Source organism: Chiloscyllium plagiosum, unplaced genomic scaffold (genome assembly GCF_037043375.1).
Source record: "Chiloscyllium plagiosum isolate Xiang-an unplaced genomic scaffold, Cpla_swu_hap1 HiC_scaffold_5, whole genome shotgun sequence".
Classification (NCBI taxonomy): domain Eukaryota; kingdom Metazoa; phylum Chordata; class Chondrichthyes; order Orectolobiformes; family Hemiscylliidae; genus Chiloscyllium; species Chiloscyllium plagiosum.
This window is the reverse complement of record NW_028270143.1, coordinates 44935353-44954793: the sequence shown is the minus strand read 5'-3', so window position 1 is coordinate 44954793 and position 19441 is coordinate 44935353. Positions and strand designations below refer to the sequence as shown.

Here is a 19441-nt window from a genome sequence, read left to right as displayed (position 1 = left end):
CAGGAACATCGGGAAACAGCAGTCGGAGCGGGGATACCGGGAAACAGCAGCCGGTGCAGGAACATCGGGAAGCAGCAGCCGGAGTGGGGACACCGGGAAACAGAATCGGAGCGGGGGCACCAGGAAACAGCAGCCGAAGTGGAGACACCGGGAAACAGCAGTCAGAGCATTGGGAAACAGGGAAACAGCAGTCGGAATGGGGACACCAGGAAACAGCAGCCGGAGCGTGGTCACAGGGAAACAGTGACTGGAGCGGGGATGCTGGTAAATAGAAACCCAGAGCGAGGACGACATTGACCCAGCAGCCTGGTGCAGGAGCGAGGTTGGTCTTCCAACATGGAATATGGTGGCAGCTTGCTGTCAGGTCATGTGGAGACCCCCTGTGCTGATCTACTGCAGAGATCCTTTGAAGAGAGATTGTGGTGACTGTCTTTTCAACTGTACTTCTTGTTTTTTCTGACCTGTGGTCATACTTTGTATAGATATAATAAGACCATAAGACCATAAAACATAGGAGCGGAAGTAAGGCCATTCGGCCCATCGAGTCCACTCCGCCATTCAATCATGGCTGATGGGCATTTAAACTCCACTTACCCGCATTCTCCCCGTAGCCCTTAATTCCTTGTGACATCAAGAATTTATCAATTTCTGCCTTGAAGACATTTAGCATCCCAGCCTCCACTGCACTCTGTGGCAATGAATTCCACAGGCCCACCACGCTCTGGCTGAAGAAATGTCTCCGCATTTCTGTTCTGAATTTACCCCCTCTAATTCTAAGGCTCTGTCCACGGGTCCTCATCTCCTCGCCTAACGGAAACAATTTCCTAGCGTCCACCCTCTCCAAGCCATGTATTATCTTGTAAGTTTCTATTAGATCTCCCCTTAATCTTCTAAACTCCAATGAATACAATCCCAGGATCCTCAGCCGTTCCTCATATATTAGACCTACCATTCCAGGGATCATCCGTGTGAATCTCCGCTGGACACGCTCCAGTGCCAGTATGTCCTTCCTGAGGTGTGGGGACCAAAACTGGACACAGTACTCCAAATGGGGCCTAACCAGAGCTTTATAAAGTCTCAGTAGCACAACAGTGCTTTTATATTCCAACCCTCTTGAGATAATTGACAACATTGCATTCGCTTTCTTAATCACGGACTCAACCTGCATGTTTACCTTTAGAGAATTCTAAACTAACACTCCCAGATCCCTCTGTACTTTGGCTTTACAAATTTTCTCACCGTTTAGAAAGTAGTCCATGCTTGTATTCTTTTTTCCAAAGTGCACAACCTCGCATTTGCTCACATTGAATTCCATCAGCCATTTATGCAACCCTTTCCTTCATTTCTCCATTCTGTTACGAGAATTGTACCTAGGTACCTCTGCACCTAAGATAGCACTGGAAAAGGCGACTTATAAACGTTTCACTGCACTCATTTGAGTACATGTGGCAATAAAGCTAATTCAATTCAAGCCCTCACAGTCACCACAAAGAAGTCTCATGCTATGCCCGCACACTGTGTGGCATAGAGGCATCCCAAGGAGATCAATATAATGTCTCCACAAAGACCTCTGAGGAACATAATTCAAATGGAAATTTTTATGCTACATTGGATGAGTAAAAGTCTGTCAGTAAGCTAACATGATAGCAGCACCCCCCCCCCCCCCCTCCCCTCCCAAAAAAGCATGTCACAGACATACAGTTGACTTTTGATCAAGATGGCAAGATTCCAACTTGGTGTTCGTGTGTGTGATTTTCAGGCTTTGCTTGCAATCTATGAGTTTCCCATTCTTCATGTTCCCTTTTGTGCTGCGGTCTCTGTGGCTCCTACAACATTTCAGTCTTTCTTCTATGTCTGTTGAGCCCCTTTTTTCGAACTATTAATGTCTCCAATTTATCCCCAGTGCACAGTACTTTGTAAATTCCCTTGTTGCCCCTACACTCTCCGCATGTAAAGATCAGCATTATCATGAACTTTTTTAACCACCCTTTCCAGAGCTCCCATACCCTACATATCTTCAAGTACCATGCTGTAATTTCCAATTGCCCTCCATCACTGTCATCATTCCCTCAGCAACCCAATGTAATGAAACCCATCACCAGGTCTGAGTTGCCTGCTTTTCCAGGACTCCACAGAGTGCCCCTTGATAAGCCTCTTGACCATATCGAGCAATCCCCGACACTGACCATGGTCCAACCCCAAGATTGAGTTAGCAAGACAACTAACTCAACATGACAACAGTCCACCCCTCCCCAGATTGACCGCTCCACAGTACATCATCTGACTGCACTCAGTTTGCAGGGTTAACTGGGACTCAGTGCCCAACCACAAAATATTGATCTCTAGTCTCTGATAGGGCCCAGTGTCTTCCTGACTGCGGCCAAGACCTTGGACTTGATTAGGACAATCTCCATGACTGACTGTGGTGGTACCTACTGACTGATCACATAGTCCCTTGACACCATTAAGGACTGTTCCCCTTTGAATTTTATACATGACCATTTGCGTGAGGTTCGTGCATCACGTTTGCTTCATAAACTGCTGGAATATGCTGCAGATGTGACACTGATGCTGTGACAATGCCCACCTCCCTAACTGTTCTGTGCTCCCCACTGTGATAAAGTCCCTGCCTCTCCCTCTGACAGTCTGTAACTGAGTACTGAAATCCTTGTGCATTAAACAAGCAATGTGAACCACAATGCAAACCATAAGTCAATGGATAAGTGCTAAGAAAATGAGAATAAGATGTTGCTTGACTTGGAGTTAATGTAGGTCAGTGAGCATAGTGGTGATGGGTAAATAGGACTTACTGTCAGTTTACACAATGGCAGGCACTAGAGTTTTAAATGGCCTCAGCTTTAAGAAAATCATTATGTGTTATTGTTTTGATAGTTATAGGAAATGGAAACAATGTGAAACCTTTAGTTTCCTATAAATGCCAGTGATTCAATGCTGAAATGTTTATCTTTTATAACTATAGTGCAGTACCTATTTTTCTTTATCTCAACTCACCTGTTAAAATGTAGCACAATATTAAATATATGTTTACAGATGGTTCACCTCATACATAAATACAAAAAACAAATTGAAAATAAAATCATTACATGATCTAAAGCAGTTTTGTAATGTTTAATTTTTGTCAATAATCCATCACTTTCATAAATGCATGGGAGTTCCTGAGTTATAACTTCTTGAACACATTGGAACTTATCAAAATGAGATGCACTTGCATGCTGTGCTAAGATATTCAATCAAAAATTAGGTTCCGCTTCATTACCCTTTATGAAGGCCATAACAGATACATGAAACAATGGCTAAGGGTGATTGAAAGCCATTCATTTGAAAGCAATGGAAACAAAATTTGCTGGAAAAGCTCAGCAGATCTGGCAGCATCTGTGAAGGGAAATCAAAATTAACATTTTGGATCAGGTGACCCTTCCCCAGAACAGTTGAAGGCAACCCTTACTGAAAGATTTCCTTCAGTGAAGAGATGGTACATTGCATTTTGGAAAGTGGTATGAAGCTACATTGAGGAGCTTTGTGCATGCATTTAATTATGCACAAACAGTGCATTACTTACCTACCCAGAAAAGGCCAGCAAATTCATTCAGACTAACAATAGATCTCCCAAAAGCCACAACTAGTTCAGTAGGATAATATTGTAGATCAATTTAAATCTGTCCCATTTTACAGACATTGGATTGGTATCTCTGAAAGTAATAATGCACGGGCGTATTTACCAAACTTTATTTTGTTTTAAACAAATTCTGATAAAAGTCACTGCAATAATAGAAAAGTTGCATCCCTCTCTGAATCTCCCTTCATATCTCTCATATGCCTGCTCCGTAATGCCTCCTTCAGTTTATGTGTCTGATTTTGATGGCAAAAGACAACCAGCAGTAGTTCTGAAGTGTTTTGCTCCTTGCTTTGAATGTAAACTTTTGAAATAAGATATCTACATTCTGGTTCTGAGAGAACACATCCAGCTGAGAAGTAATAGCATTGCATTGTATGTCTATTTTCAATCTTTTCAGAATATGTTGTTCCCTGGATTAACAACTTTGAGGGTCACTTTAATTAGAATAATTGTTTACATCACATTGTGTCAATTTGTACATTTGAACTCACCACAGATTGATCTGATCAAAACGATTATTTCTTCGCGCTAATAAAAGATGAGAAGAAATAGAATTACCTTAATACCTTTAATAAATTGAGGTCAAACAATAAAGTCACTCTTTGAAATATGACACATATTAGCTCATGCCAGATGGTACAATTCAATCTTTGAGGAAAACAAATTGCATAAAATTGCAGAAAAAACACCTTAATCAGCTGGGGAAGTGGGCCAAGAAATGGCAAATGGAGTTTAATATAGGCAAGAATGAGGTCTTGCATTTTGGGAAGTCAAATCAAGGTAGGAGATTCATAGTTGAAAATGTGTTGCTGGAAAAGTGCAGCAGGTCAGGCAGCATCCAAGGAACAGGAGAATCGACGTTTTGGGCATAAGCCCTTCTTCAGGAATCAGGAATCAGGAATCTTCAAGAAGCCCTGAAGAAGGGCTTATGCACGAAACGTCGATTCTCCTGTTCCTTGGATGCTGCCTGACCTGCTGCGCTTTTCCAGCAACACATTTTCAGCTCTGATCTCCAGCATCTGCAGTCCTCACTTTCTCCACGAGGAGATTCATAGTGTATGGTAGGGCCTTAAAAAGTGTAGTGGAACAGAGGGATCTAGGAGTTGAGGTTCACAGTTCTATGAAAGTGGAGTCACACGTAGACTGGGCAGTGAAGAAGGCTTTTGCCACACTGGCATTCATCAGTTAGGGCATTAAGTGTAGAAGTTGGGAAGTTATGTTGCAGTTATATATGGCATTGATGATGGCACATTTGGAGTACTGTGTTCAATTTTGGTTAAAATCAGTGTCCAAAGACAGATTGAATTTTTAACACTGAGAAAGAATGAACAGGTCAGAAGCAAAATACTGCAGATGCTGGAGTTCTGAAGATTAAGACAGAAAGTGTAACGAGAAACTCAGCAGATCTGACAGCATCTGTGGAGAGAGAAACAGAGTTAACATTTTAAATTCAATATGACTTCTTTGGAACTAACAGGACAGTTCATTCTTTGATACCATGAAATTGCTTAAAGATGCGATTTATAAATATGGAACTGTGGCAGTTGTAGTTATACCATAGACTCTGTGCAATGAAAGCAATTTAAGATCCCTGTCTTTTGATCACTTCCTAACTTTATCTCATTTTTTAAGTCAGTGAACAGATTTAAATGCCCTCTTAACCTGCCAACTTTGGTGGTGGAAGGTGTTTTATCTGGCAGGAGGCTGGAAGGTGGGTATTCTGTCATGTGCCTGTCATGACTAGATTATGTCTGTGGCAGGAATAGCACTGTACAGCACTAAATGAGCAATTAATACCTCTCATTCAAAGGCAGTCAGTGTCTGATCAAGAATCTGACATCAGGAAGGAAGTGGCCTGCTGAAAGCCTACTCTCGCTGTGACATGCCTCATTGTGAATGTCCACCTATCATTCCCCTGGAATCCTGCTATGATTTTGGCCTTTTGTGGCTGCCATCAGCAACTACCACCTCTCTAGTAGCTGCTGTTCAATGAGCTGCTGGCTTCTGAAAGGTTGGTAGCTCTCTGTGTTCAGGCTTCTGCCTACAAGGCTCTTGATTCAGGGGAAGTCCAGCCACTGTCCCATAAGTACCTGGCGTTGGCTCTTAAAGTGGCCTTAGCTAAAAAGAGGCTACTTGAAGCTTTTTACAGCTCTAACCAACTGGTAAGACCTCCATCATAGAGTCATAGAGATGTACAGCATGGAAACAGACCCTTCAGTCCAACCTGTCCATGCCGACCAGATATCCCAACCCAATCTAGTCCCACCTGCCAGCAGCCGGTCCATATCCCTCCAAGCCCTTCCTATTCACATACCCATCCAAATGCCTCTTAAATGTAGCAATTGTACCAGCCTCCAACACTTCCTCTGGCAGCTCATTCCATACACGTACCACCCTATGCGTGAAAAAGTTGCCCCTTAGGTCTCTTTTATATCTTTCCCCTCTCACCTTAAACCTATGCCCTCTAGTTCTGGATTCCCCGACCCCAGGGAAAAAACTTTGCCATTTTACCCTATCCATGCCCCTCATATGTGAAAAACATTGTATAGTATTGACACACAGCTCTATAATAGTCAGGTCATCCAAGTATAAAATATTTCTTCTGGGGTGGAATGTAGTGGTAGGTCTTCTCATGCATTTCCTGCTGCTGTACCATTTGATTTGGGACAGCATACTGGAAGAAATTCCAAGTCAATTACTATCACAGCAGGAAGATTTCACACCCATTCTGTTCCTAAAACCATCTAGAAACATTAACTTTCCAAGAGTTTGCATGTACTGTTTCTGTTTGATCTTCAAAAAGTTCAAGTATAAACATAAAACAGTTTTTCTGACAAAGTAATCACAAAAGTGGGGCAGTGAGAACAAATTCCATGATGTCCTCCCTGTCATCTTCTATAATCTAGTGGAAATCCTGGAGTAAATGTTTAATAGTGGCTATTCGTGCTCAGTCTGTGCCATTTCCATTGCTTTTCTACCAATGTTACAAAAGGAGATCAAATGAATCACACAAAACTCAGGGAAAATTACTATTCTGGAAGAAGCAACTCATTTGGTGGTGCTTGCACACTTAGAAAGGGATCATAATTAGATTAGATTAGATTAGATTAGATTCCCTACAGTGTGGAAACAGGCCCTTCAGCCCAATAAGTCCACACCGACCGTTCCGAAGAGTAACCCACCCAGATCCAATTCCCTCTGTCCAATGCACCTAACACTATGGGCAATTTAGCATGGCCAATTCACCTGCCCTGCACATCATTTGGACTGTGGGAGGAAACTGGAGCACCCGGAGGAAACCCACACAGACACGGGAAGAATGTGCATATAAAATCATCAGTGATATAATTATTCTGTTTGATGGATACTTACGGTGAGACCTGCTTCGCCTTTCTCTCCGTTCTTTCCCTAAAGTTTCAGAAAGTACAAATCATCAGTTCTAGTGCACACTAAATGTTTTCTGAATTGATGATATTAGACAATGATTGTCATTTTATACAGAAACAAGTATCTTACAGGATCGCCTTTAGAACCAGAGAGCCCTTCATCCCCTTTGTCACCTTTGTTTCCTCTTTCACCTTTATATCCACGATCTCCCTTAATGAAGCAAAATGATAAAGTTAAATAGAATTTCAATGCTAAATGAGATGGAATCAATTGATTAATATACTTTATATAAATGCAATAAAAGAAACAAGCTCTCTCCCACCAGCTTTCAACCTTTGCCTTACTAAGGAAGTAAGCACTGAGTTGTAGTAAACATGTATATAAAAATATTTAGGGCCATGAAGGTTAACTATATAGTGGTAGAGAAGGGTTCTTGTAGTGGAGTGGTGATGTCACTAGGCTAGGAAGCTTGGGTTCAAGTCCCACTTGCTCCAGAGGTGCATAATAACTTGTCTGAATAGTCTGATTAAAAACTGAGAGTGTGAGGTGAGGATAGACAGCAAGGGTGACAGGCAAGGCCTACAGCGGATGCAATGCCAGGAGCCAAGGGCAACAGTTGGGAGAAAAAGAGTCTGAGGGTGAGAGTGGAAGCAATTGGGGAAAGGTCTCATAAGCATACACCCCATGGTAGAGGTTGTCTGTAGCAAGCAACATTAAAGTGAAACTGGCAACATTAAATGGATATATTTTATTTATGACATTAAGTGAAGATATGCTAAGCGAGTCAACATTAAGTTGAGACATTAGATTCCCTACAGTGTGGAAACAGGCCCTTCAGCCCAACAAGTCCACACTGACCGTTCTGAAGAGTAACCCACCCAGTCCCATTTCCCTCTGACTAATGCATCTAGCACTATGGGCAATTTAGCATGACCAATTTACCTGCCCTGCACATCATTTGGACTGTGGGAGGAACCTGGTGCACCCAGAGGAAACCCACACAGACACGGGAAGAATGTGCAAACTCCACACAGACAGTTGCCCGAGGCTGGAATCGAACCTGGATCCCTGGTGCTATGAGGCAACAGTGCTAATCACTGAGCCACCGTGCTGTCCATTTCAGAATCATTACCAAATTCATTAGCACATTGTAGCAGCTCTAGGCTCACTTCAGCTGCTCACTTTCCTGGGGCTCAGGAATCTCAAGCAGCTGACATTAATGCTGGATTAGGGCTCTTTGATGCAGTGATAGTGAGTCTACTTCTAGGCCAAATGGTCTGGGTTCAAATTCCATCTTCCATGTGGAAGTATGCCTGAACAATTGGTTAAAATTGATACAGAGAAGTCAGCCAAGGAAAGTCACCTCTTTAATTCAATGAGACACAAGCTTTAATGTTTAACTTCCTATCTGCCTCACATACCTCCATTTTGGGGTTAAAATTACCTCTGTAATTACTGTTGTAGGAAACATGGCAACCAACTGCATACAGTTCTGCAGTGTTACCATGTCCAATCATAAATGGCAGTGGACAATTACAATATATACCTGTGTGGAAAAGTCAGATTTCTGAGACGAACTTTCACCCGAAAAGTAGGGGGATCAACTTATACATGAGTAATATTTATGAGGAATTGAATCCACCCTCTCACATTGTCTGACCTGTTTACAATGGCATATTAATTCATTACAGAGTTGTCAAGTCAGCAACTGTGCCCATCAGTATATCCCACCTCCTCACTACCCCGCCACCAAAATAGCACAATTGCAATCGCAAAAAATTCTTATTATTGACTTATTATTTAGGACATAATAATCTCTGTAGAAACTGAGTTTAATTTGTATTTACACCATTTACTTTATTCTTTATCGCAGTAGTGAAAAGAACACTATTTAATAGAAGAACATACACTGAGTATGTATTAAAATCAATAAAAATCACCTTCCTCCTCGGTTTCACAACCAAATAAATCAATTCAGTTGGATTCTTAAATTGCATCATCATACAGTCATGGTCAGAAGTCATATGACACCAGGTTATAGTCCATCTGGTTTATTTGAAATTGCAAGCTTTCGAAGCACTGCTTCTTCACTTCATCTGATGAAGAAGCAGCTCTCGGAAAGCTTGAAATTTCAGATTAACCTGTTGAATTATAACCTGGTGTTATGTGACTTCTGACTTTGTCAACCCTAGTCTAATACTGGCACATTCACATATAGATCATTAACATTATCTTCATCAGTAATCATGCAATCATGGGCCATATCATTCCACAAATAATCATTTCTGTACCATGAGATGACCTGAATATCCCATGTTCCTTGATCAATTTGATGGTGATTTCCTTTTTGATTTAATCTCAGGCCTTTCCATACTAACATTGGAACCTGTATGTTGCCTCCCTTGGTGGAAGTCTACCTTCCTTCAATCATCCAGTCATTCCACTTTTCCTCATGCTATCCTTGAAGAGAGAGATCCAATGGTTGAACAAGACTGGTTTGATCCCTGTAATCTCACTGATTCCTGAACCGACTGCAGAATCAACATCATCAACAAGGTGTGATCTGAACATATCCTAGTTGAGAAAACTTTACTCATTAAATGCCCTCCTGGTCAGAATTCCAAACAGTCCTGTTTCAAGCTTTGCCTGATGAGTGGCAAGTAATATTCATGCCACACTAGTGTCAGGAAACGATCACTTCTAACAAGACAGAAACAAACCATCTCCCTTTGACATTCAATAGCTTTGTTGAAAACCCCATCATTAACACCTCAGGTTAATATTGACCGTGAACTAACTGGGGAGCAGGAGAATTGACGTTTTGGGCATAAGCCCTTCTTCTTTTAGCTTATGCCCGAAACGTCGATTCTCCTGATCCTCAGATGCTGCCTGGCCTGCTGTGTTTTTCCAGCACCACATTTTTCAACTCTGGTACTCCAGCATCTGCAGTCCTCACTTTCTCCTATGTAAACTAACTGGATCAACCATCTAAAGATTGTTGTTACACAAGCATGTCAGAGACTGGGAATTCTATGACCGGTACCTCATCTCTTGACTTTCCAAAGCCTGTCTACCATCTGCAAGGCACAAGTCAGGAGTATGATGGAATATTCTCCAGTTGCTGAATGAGTGCTACTTCAACTGTACTCAGGTACACTTAAGAAGATTGACGTTGCCAAGTTCAAAGCAACCTGCTGTATTGGTGCGCTGTCGAATACTTTAAATATTGATGCAATGTACAACTGATGGACAGCAACAGCAATGTGTGTTCTCTATAATTCACCAAGACTCCGTCAATGGTGGATACATGGGAATACTTGCAAGTTACCCATCATCCTGACTTGGAAGTGCTCCCCACTCCTTCACTGTCACTGTGTCAAAATCCTGGTACTCCCTCCTTGACAGCACTGTGGATGTACCTACATGGACAGCAGTGGTTCAAAATAGTGGCTCACCAACATCTTTTGAAGGGTAAGTAGTGATGAGGAATCATTGTTAGTGTTATCAGTGACACTTCTCACAACATTGAAAACAAATTGAGGTCTCATGAACAAAATGAGATAAATCATGACATAATCTGTTTAAGTGCAATTGTTTGAGGGATTGATGTTGACCAGGGTAGCAGGACAATTCCGCTGCTCTTCCTGCAATGGGGTCTTTTTCCATTCTTTGAAGAGGATAGGTAATTTAACATCTCATCTGTAAAATGGCACTTCCAAATCTGTAACACTCTTTCAGGGTACTGAAGTTTTAGCCTAGCTGATATTTTTAAAATCACTGGATCTTGAAATCATAGCCACTTAAATTAAATCAAAACAGCTGATGGAAATCTGAAATAAAAACAGCAATTGTCAGAGAAACTCTTCAGCTCTAACAGCATCTGTAGAGACAGAAACAGAATTAACATTTCGAGTTTAATATGATTCTTCATTAAATCCCGTTCTGGAAAAGAGTCACATTCAACTCAAAATGTTTCTTTCTCCACAGACACTGCTAGACCTGTTGAAGTTCTCTGGCATTTCTGTTTTGATTTCAGATTGTAACATTTTGATTCAGTAATGGGAGCATTACACCAAACCACACCTAAATATGCAGTAATATTAGAAATACCTATGCAAAGTTATCATTCGGTGTCATGTTACAACCTTACGTTTTCATTTGTTGATTTTTCTGTATATGATAAATGGCAACCCCTGGGCATCTGTACTGAGTTCTCAGCTATTCATCATATTTCTAAATGATTTGCAAGAAGGAATGGAGAGCCATAAGTCCATATTTTCTGAAGTAACCTTATTAGGTACTGTCATAAACAGTGCAGATGCCATCAAGAAGCTGCAAAAGTGTATTGGTGAATCAATTGATTGGATAATACTATAACACATGGAATTACAGAACCGTGGAATTGGGGCAGAGAAGCAGTCCATTCAACCCATCATGTCTGAGGAGAGGTATGAGGTCATGCATCTTAATCTACCTAAGATCAAGCTATCTGAGTTTTTTTTATAAAGGTTAAGAAGCTAGGAGAATGGACGAGTGAAGAAATTTAGGGATCCAAGTACAAAACTACTGATAACTAGAGACCACATATAATAAGAGTTTGAAATGAAGAATAACATTTTGGCTGTTATTTCAAGGGTACTGGGAAAATAAAGGCTGAAAGTTACATTACATTATACAGGGTTCTGTCTGTACCCCAGTACTGTATTCAGTTTTGGGAACCACATTTGTGGAATAATAGTGGCATTTGAATGAGTGCAGCACATTTCGTTAGAATGATACTGGGGTTAACAGGATTAAATTGTAATGACTGGTCGCGTCAACTTGACTTGCTTTTCTTGAAGATTATGGGGTAATATAATTGATGTGTTTATAATGATTAAAATCATTGATAGAATAGTTAGAAATTATTTCCTCTCATGGGGGAGTTTGGAACAAGAGGTCATTAACTTATAATTACAATTAAACCATTCAGGGGTGATGATGGGAAGTGCTTCTTGACATAAAAGTCTAAGGAAAACCACAACTCTCAGCAACAACATCTTGTATCCTTATAATGTCTCTAATATAACAAAATACTCCAATGTTCTTCACAAAGCAATATCAAACACAATTTGAAATTTTACCATAAAAGGAGATTGTTAGACAGATGACCAAAACCTTAGAGTAGCAGATAGTTGGAAGGATTGTTTTGAAAGAGGGAAGATAGGTCGAGAGGAGGAGAGATTTTGGGAGTTCAGGCCTGAGCAGCTAAAAGCATGGCCATAAATGATGGGAGCTGCTAAAAATCAGAGTTACGGGAAAGGCCAGAATTAGAGAGGTGGTGATTTGGCAGAGGTAGTAGGGCTGGAAGAGCTTTCAGAGATGGACAGGGATGAGGTCATGGAGAAATTTGAAAACAAGGGACAGAATATTAGAGAGACCTGAATGACGTAGGGCAAGGTGAGAAATCTCGGCGAATTACATGAGAAATCAGTTTTTTTTGATGGCAGGATGTTGTATTTTTTTGAAACAGTTTGAAATAAGATTCTCACTAGACAGTGGCGAGGTGTCTATTAAAGAGGATTATTGCTTGTTAATGGGCTCATGAATGCAGAATCTCACCTCATTTATATGGAACTTCCTATCTTCTCACACGCCATGTGGAATCAAGACATTGACAATTCCCAGCATTAATATCTGAGTAGGTACCTAGTAACTCCAGGCGAAAGTGAGGACTGCGGGTGCTTGAGATTAGAGTCCACATGAAAAACTTGGACCAGGATGCCACAATATTATGGCATGGTCTCCTTTTCCTGGGAGAAGAAGCTGTCTCTGCTCTGCATAACTCTATCCTCCCAGATCTCCAGGTCTCTGTCTGCAAAGCATGGCACTAATCTCTGCTTCTCTGCCACATCCAGGGTAACGGTCACAAACTGTGCAGGGCAGCTTCAGACTGACAGTGCTTATTCTGTTGCACAACAGTTTCTATTCTGGGATATCCATGCAGTGACATGTTCTTTCAGATATGAACCCCTTCATAATTACAAGATGATTAGGGGGTTAGATAGGGTTGACAGTGTGAACCTTTTCCCGCGTATGGAGTCGGGTATTACAAGGGGGCATAGCTTTAAATTAAGGGGGGGTAGATATAGGACTGAAGTTAGGGGTAGGTTCTTCACTCAGCGAGTCGTAAGTTCATGGAATGCCCTGCCAGTAGCAGTGGTGGACTCTCCCTCTTTATGGGCATTTAAGCGGGCATTGGATAGGTATATGGAGGATAGTGGGTTAGTATAGGTTAGGTGGGCTTGGATCGGCGCAACATCGAGGGCCAAAGGGCCTGTACTGCGCTGTATTCTTCTATATGGTGAGTGGTAGAATCCAGCTGGCACTAGATGAGAGGGGTGCTATAGGAATGTAGTAGGTAGCTAATGATGTGAGTTTACAGTGAGAAATCTCACTAGGCCTCATGGAGAGAACCCCCCCTGTGAAACTTAACAACATTGACACATAGTCAAAATATCGTAACATTCAACCAAAAATGAGAGCTTAAATTTGAAGAATTGTTTCTTGGAAGCTTCCATAGATCGTGAGAAAAGTGTTGAAAGGCGAGCCTCACTTAACAATATAATGGGCAGAATGTTCCCTACTGGCAGTTCCACTCTTCAATACTTCACTTTGGAGCTCAAGAACTTGCAAGTTTCTGAAGGTCATTTGCAGCAGGGACACTCACATCTCACGCATCTACACTGGATGCTTTTGCACCTGGATGGAACATGTACCATATGCCTCCTAGCTTGCTATCATGGTGCTCACACTCTTTGCTCTCACCTAGAGGCTGTCAGCCTCTGCACTTTGCTTTCTTACTGCTCACTCATTAACTTCAGTGCTGACCAACAGGCTGCCAGCCTCTGAGTGGGCACATTGTTTTCTAAGGTCAGGGCTGATTCATCTCTCGTTGTAGGCTGCTGGCCTCAGTGCTTACATTGCTTTCTAGTGCAGAAATAGAAGCAGACAGCTAGTGATGGTGGGGAGCACTAAACATGACAAGGTGTGGATTTGTCACTGTGTGGCATTGTGCAACATCAATATCACACCTGCACCATGTTCCAGATGGTTAAGCTGCAAACACATTGCATATGCTTCAAACAAATGGCCAGATGTGAAGGTCAAAGGGGAGCAATCCTTAGTGAACTGAAGGGGTTCATAATCAAGGAGTGTGGTGCTGGAAAAGCACAACCAGTCAGGAAGTATCCGAGGAGCAGGACAATCAATGTTTCGTGCATAAGCTCCTGATGAAGGGTTTATGCCTGAAATGTCGATTCTCCTACTGCTCAGATACTGCCTGACCGGCTGTGCTTTTCCAGCACCACACTCTTTGACGTTGATCTCCAACATCTGCAGTCCTCACTTTCTCTACATTTATAGTCAGTCAAGGTCTATTGTTGCGGTCAGTCAATGGGCTCATTTTATTCTAGTCCAGGATTTTGGCCATTGTCAGTCAAGCACTTGGTCGTCTCAGAGTTCAGGATTTATGTCTTTCCAAGGATTCATCCATGAACCAGTCCTACAGCATATGGACTGCATCGATTCAAGAAGGCCATTCACCACCATCTTCTCAAGGGCAACTAGGGACAGGGAGTAAATTCTGGCCCAGCCACTGATGTCTATGTCCCTTGAGCAAATAAAAAAAAACTTATATTGGAAAAAACAAAATTATGTAGGAGTAGGTCATATAGCTACTCAAGCCTGCTGTATTATTCCACAAGATCATGGCTGATCATCCTCAGCTAAATTTCCTGCCCAATTTCCTTACTAGATCAATCTTGAGTCTATTCAATGATCTAGAGCTAATGATCAAGACCACTGTGTAAGTAAGGCTTGGGTAGCAGAGCTTTGGATGAGATCAAGGATAATGAGGATTGCAGATGGGATGTTGGGCGGAAGTGCATTGGAATACTGAAGTCTAAGAGTAACAAAGGCCTGAATGTGGATTCCAACAGCAGATGTTGAAAGGGATAAACAATAAACGTTAGCCCTGCCAGTGATGCCCATATCCCATGAGTGAATTTTAAAAAGATGTGCCATGGCAGAGCTGATTCTGACAATGATACTGCATTCCAAATTATTAATCTGAGATATGTAGATGGAAGCTTATCTTGACATGAAATTGTGGACAGTTTGGTTCACTCTGAGTTAGTCAGTAGAGAGATGATGGAATGAATGTGGAATCAGTAACTGGTGTTTGGAAATTTTGGTGGTGGTAGGGTTAGGGTTAGGGTAATCATGAGGGGCTGATTGTCTTAGTCTTGATCCTATCCTCCAGTATGCAGGGATTAGATACAGAGGAAAAGGCAAAGTGTAATTATTTCAAGAATCACGGCAGTTTAAGATTTATTTGTCTATGATAGAAATTTTATCTTGAAGAGGCAAACAATGTATGATTTATGTGACACTAATATTTCAGATAATTTACTAAACATTCTAATAATGACATATTAATTTTCTGTACCTTTTGTCCTGGTATACCTTCTCCTGCTGGCCCTCTAGGGCCCATCAAACCTGGAGATCCTACTGCTCCCTGGAGTAAAAACAATGACCTGATTAGGGATTAAGTTGACAATGTTGAAATTAACTACAATTTTTCTCAATAACACAGATACTTCGGTGATACTGAAATTATCTTCCATTACATTTTGAGTGCGAGCAGCAGCGAAGAAAAGACGAACCCGGAAGACTGCAGCTCAGGTAAGGCCGTTTTTTAAAAATTACTTACTGGTAGCGGACAGCAGTGTTTTCCCTTTCACAGAAAGAGAGGGAGCAGCGGGGGAAGTGACGGGGACCAGAGGGGCAGCCGCAAAGGAAGGCAGTGACCATATATATCAGCAAGGCGGCTAAACCCAAATCTACAACTAAAGTAGAAAGCTTAGTTCAAGTTGCTATACAATCAATAACAAACTTATATTCAATAGAGGAAGTTGAGAATGAACCTTACCTTATTAACTAGGTTAGAGGAGGAGGGTGGGTGGAAGACTCTACAACTGTAGAGTCTCCCACCCGCCCTCCTCCTCTAACCTAGTTAATAAGGTAAGGTTCATTCTCAACTTCCTCTATTGAATATAAGTTTGTTATTGATTGTATAGCAACTTGAACTAAGCTTTCTACTTTAGTACTGAGTGCGTGTTCAGATAAGTCGGGTATGGATGCTAGGGCAGTTGCTTGCACCTCCTACAGAATGTGGCAGGTGGGAGACATGGCACACGTCTCCGTTGGCTACGTCAGTGGGAAGTGCACCCAACTCCAGCCCCTTGAAAACTGTGTTAGGGAATTGGAGCTGGAGCTGGATGAACTACGGATCATTTGGGAGGCTGAGGGGGTAATTGAGAGGAGTTACCAGGAGTTGGTCACTCCTAAGGCTCAGGACAAGGATAAATGGATTACAGTTAGGGGGAGGAAAGGGGACAGTCAGACAGTGCAGAGGTCCCCTGTGGACATTCCCCTCAGCAATAAGTGTACCGTTTTGGATACTGCTGGGGGGATGACCTACCAGAGGAAAGCCATAGCAGTCAGTTCTCTGGCATTGAGCCTGACACTGTGGCAAAGAAGGGAAGGGGGCAGAATAGAAAAGTACTCGTGGTAGAGGACTCGATAGTTAGGGGAATCGACAGGAGATTTTGTGGTCAGGATTGAGATTCCCGGAAGGTATGTTGCCTTCCTGGTGCCAGGGTCTGGGACATCTCCGATTGGGTGTATAAGGTTCTAAAAGGGGAGGGCGAACAAGCCAGAAATCGTGTTACATATTGGCACTAATGATATAGCCAGGAAAAGGATCGAAGATATAAAAAGTGATTTCCGGGAGTTAGGATGGAAGCTGCAAAGCAGGACGAATAGAGTAGTGTTCTCTAGTTTACTACCGGTGCCACGAGATAGCGAGGCGAGGAACAGGGAGAGGGCACAGCTTAATACGTGGCTGTGCAGCTGGTGTAGGAGGGAGGGCTTCAGATATGTAGATAATTGGGATGCCTTTTGGTGAAGATGGGACCTGTACAAGAAGGACGGGTTGCATCTGAACTGGAAGGGGACCAATGTCCTGGGTGGAAGGTTTGCTTGAGTAGTTCGAGAGGATTTAAATGGCAGGGGGGGTGGGAACTTGAGCTGTATACCGGAGGTGAGAGTTAATGCAGATGAGGCAATAGCAAGAGGTAGACCAGCTAGTGGGAAGGATTTTCCTGGCGAGGAACCAAGGTATCAGTTAAAGTGTGTTTGCTTTAACGAAAGGAGCATCAGGAATAAAAGAGACGAACTTAGAGCATGGATCAGTACCTGGTGCTATGATGTTGTGGCCATAACAGAGACATGGGTTTTTCAGGGGCAGCAATGGTTGCTGGATGTTCCAGGGTTTAGAGCATTTAAAAAGAATAGGGAGGGGGGGAAAAAGAGGAGGGGGTGTAGCACTACTAATCAGAGAGGCTATCACAGCTACAGAAGCTTCCATTGTCGTGGAAGATCTGCCTACTGAGTCAGTATGGGTGGAAATTAGGAACAGCAAGGAAGCAGTCACCTCGTTAGAGGTTTACTACAGGCCCCCCAATAGCAGCAGGGAGATGGAAGAAAGCATAGGTCGGCAGATTTTGGAAAAGTGTGGACGTAGTTGTTGTAATGGGGGACTTTAACTTTTCCAATATTGATTGGAACCTCCTTCGAGCAGAAGATTTGAATGGAGCTGTTTTTGTAAGATGTGTTCAGGAGGGTTTCCTAACTCAGTACGTTGACAGGCCGACGCGGGGAGAGGCCATTCTAGACTTAGTGCTCGGAAACGAGCCGGGGCAGGTATTAGATCTTGTGGTGGGAGAGCATTTTGGTGATAGTGACCACAACTGCCTCACATTCTACATAGCTATGGAGAAGGAGAGGATTAGGCAAAATGGGAGGATATTTAATTGGGGAAGAGGAAACTATGATGCGATTAGACATGAGTTAGGAAGCGTGGATTGGGAGCAATTGTTCCATGGTAAAGGCACTATAGACATGTGGAGACTGCTTAAGAAACAGTTGTTGCAAGTGATGAATAAATATGTCCCTCTGAGACAGGCAAGAAGTGGTAAGATAAAGGAACCTTGGATGACGAGAGCGGTGGAGCTTCTCGTCAAAAGGAAAAAGGTAGCTTACATAAGGTGGAGAGAGCTAGGGTCAAGCTCAGCTCTACAGGATTACAGGCAGGTGAGGAAGGAGCTTAAAAATGGTCTGAGGAGAGCCAGGAGGGGGCACGAGAAAGGCTTGGCAGAACGGATTAGGGAGAACACAAAGGCATTTTACACTTATGTGAGGAATAAGAGAATGGTCAAAGAAAGGGTAGGGCCGATCAGAGATAGCATAGGGAATTTGTGTGTGGAGTCTGAGGAGGTAGGGGAAGCCCTAAATGAGGTTTTTGCTTCTGTCTTTACGAAAGATGTGAACTTTTGTAGTGAATGAAACCTTTGAAGAGTAGGTGTGCATGCTGGAATGGATAGAGATAGAGGAAGCTGATGTGCTGAAAATTTTGTCAAACATTAAGATTGACAAGTCGCCAGGCCCGGACCAGATTTGTCCTCGGCTGCTTTGGGAAACGAGAAATGCAATTGCTTCGCCACTTGCGAAGATCTTTTCATCCTCGCTGTCCACTGGAGTCGTACCTGAGGACTGGAGAGAGGCAAATGTAATTCCTCTCTTCAAAAAAGGAAATAGGGAATTCCATAGCAATTACAGACCAGTAAGTCTCACGTCTGTTGTCTGCAAGGTGTTAGAAAGGATCCTGAGGAATAGGATTTATGACCATCTGGAAGAGCATGGCTTGATTAAATGCAGTCAACACGGCTTTGTGAGGGGCAGGTCATGCCTCACAAACCTTATCGAATTCTTTGAGGATGTCACTAGAAAAATTGATGAGGGTTGAGCTGTGGATGTGGTGTATATGGACTTCAGCAAGGCATTTGATAAGGTTCCCCATGGTAGGCTCATTCAGAAGGTCAGGAGGAATGGAATTCAGGGGAACCTAGCTGTCTGGATACAGAATTGGCTGGCCAACAGAAGACAGCAAGTGGTAGTAGAAGAAAAATATTCTGCCTGGAAGTCTGTGGTGAGTGGTGTTCCACAGGGCTCTGTCCTTGTGCCTCTTTTGTTTGTAATTTTTATTGATGACTTGGATGAGGGGATTGAAGGATGGGTCAGCAAGATTGCAGATGACACAAAGGTTGGAGGTATCGTTGACAGTATAGAGGGCTGTTGTAGGCTGCAGAGGGACATTGACAGGATGCAGAGATGGGCTGAGAGGTGGCAGATGGAGTTCAACCTGGACAAATGCGAGATGATGCATTTTGGAAGGTCGAATTTGAAAGCTGAGTACAGGATTAAGGATAGGATTCTTGGCAGTGTGGAGGAACAGATGGATCTTGGTGTTCAGGT

The 19441-nt window shown here is 42.5% G+C and overlaps 1 protein-coding gene across 1 annotated transcript in view; it reads right to left on the bottom strand.

Annotated features, from left to right (window-relative positions):
- LOC122550244 (uncharacterized) overlaps nucleotides 1–19441 on the bottom strand; it is a 265713-nt gene that overhangs the window by 35208 nt on the left and 211064 nt on the right. The window contains exons 27-30 of the mRNA XM_087987130.1: nucleotides 15513–15581; nucleotides 7154–7234; nucleotides 7010–7045; nucleotides 4129–4165 (exon numbers count right to left, since the gene is read on the bottom strand). Coding sequence (XP_087843256.1) covers nucleotides 4129–4165; nucleotides 7010–7045; nucleotides 7154–7234; nucleotides 15513–15581 — 223 coding nt within the window. The remainder of the gene's footprint in view (nucleotides 1–4128; nucleotides 4166–7009; nucleotides 7046–7153; nucleotides 7235–15512; nucleotides 15582–19441) is intronic.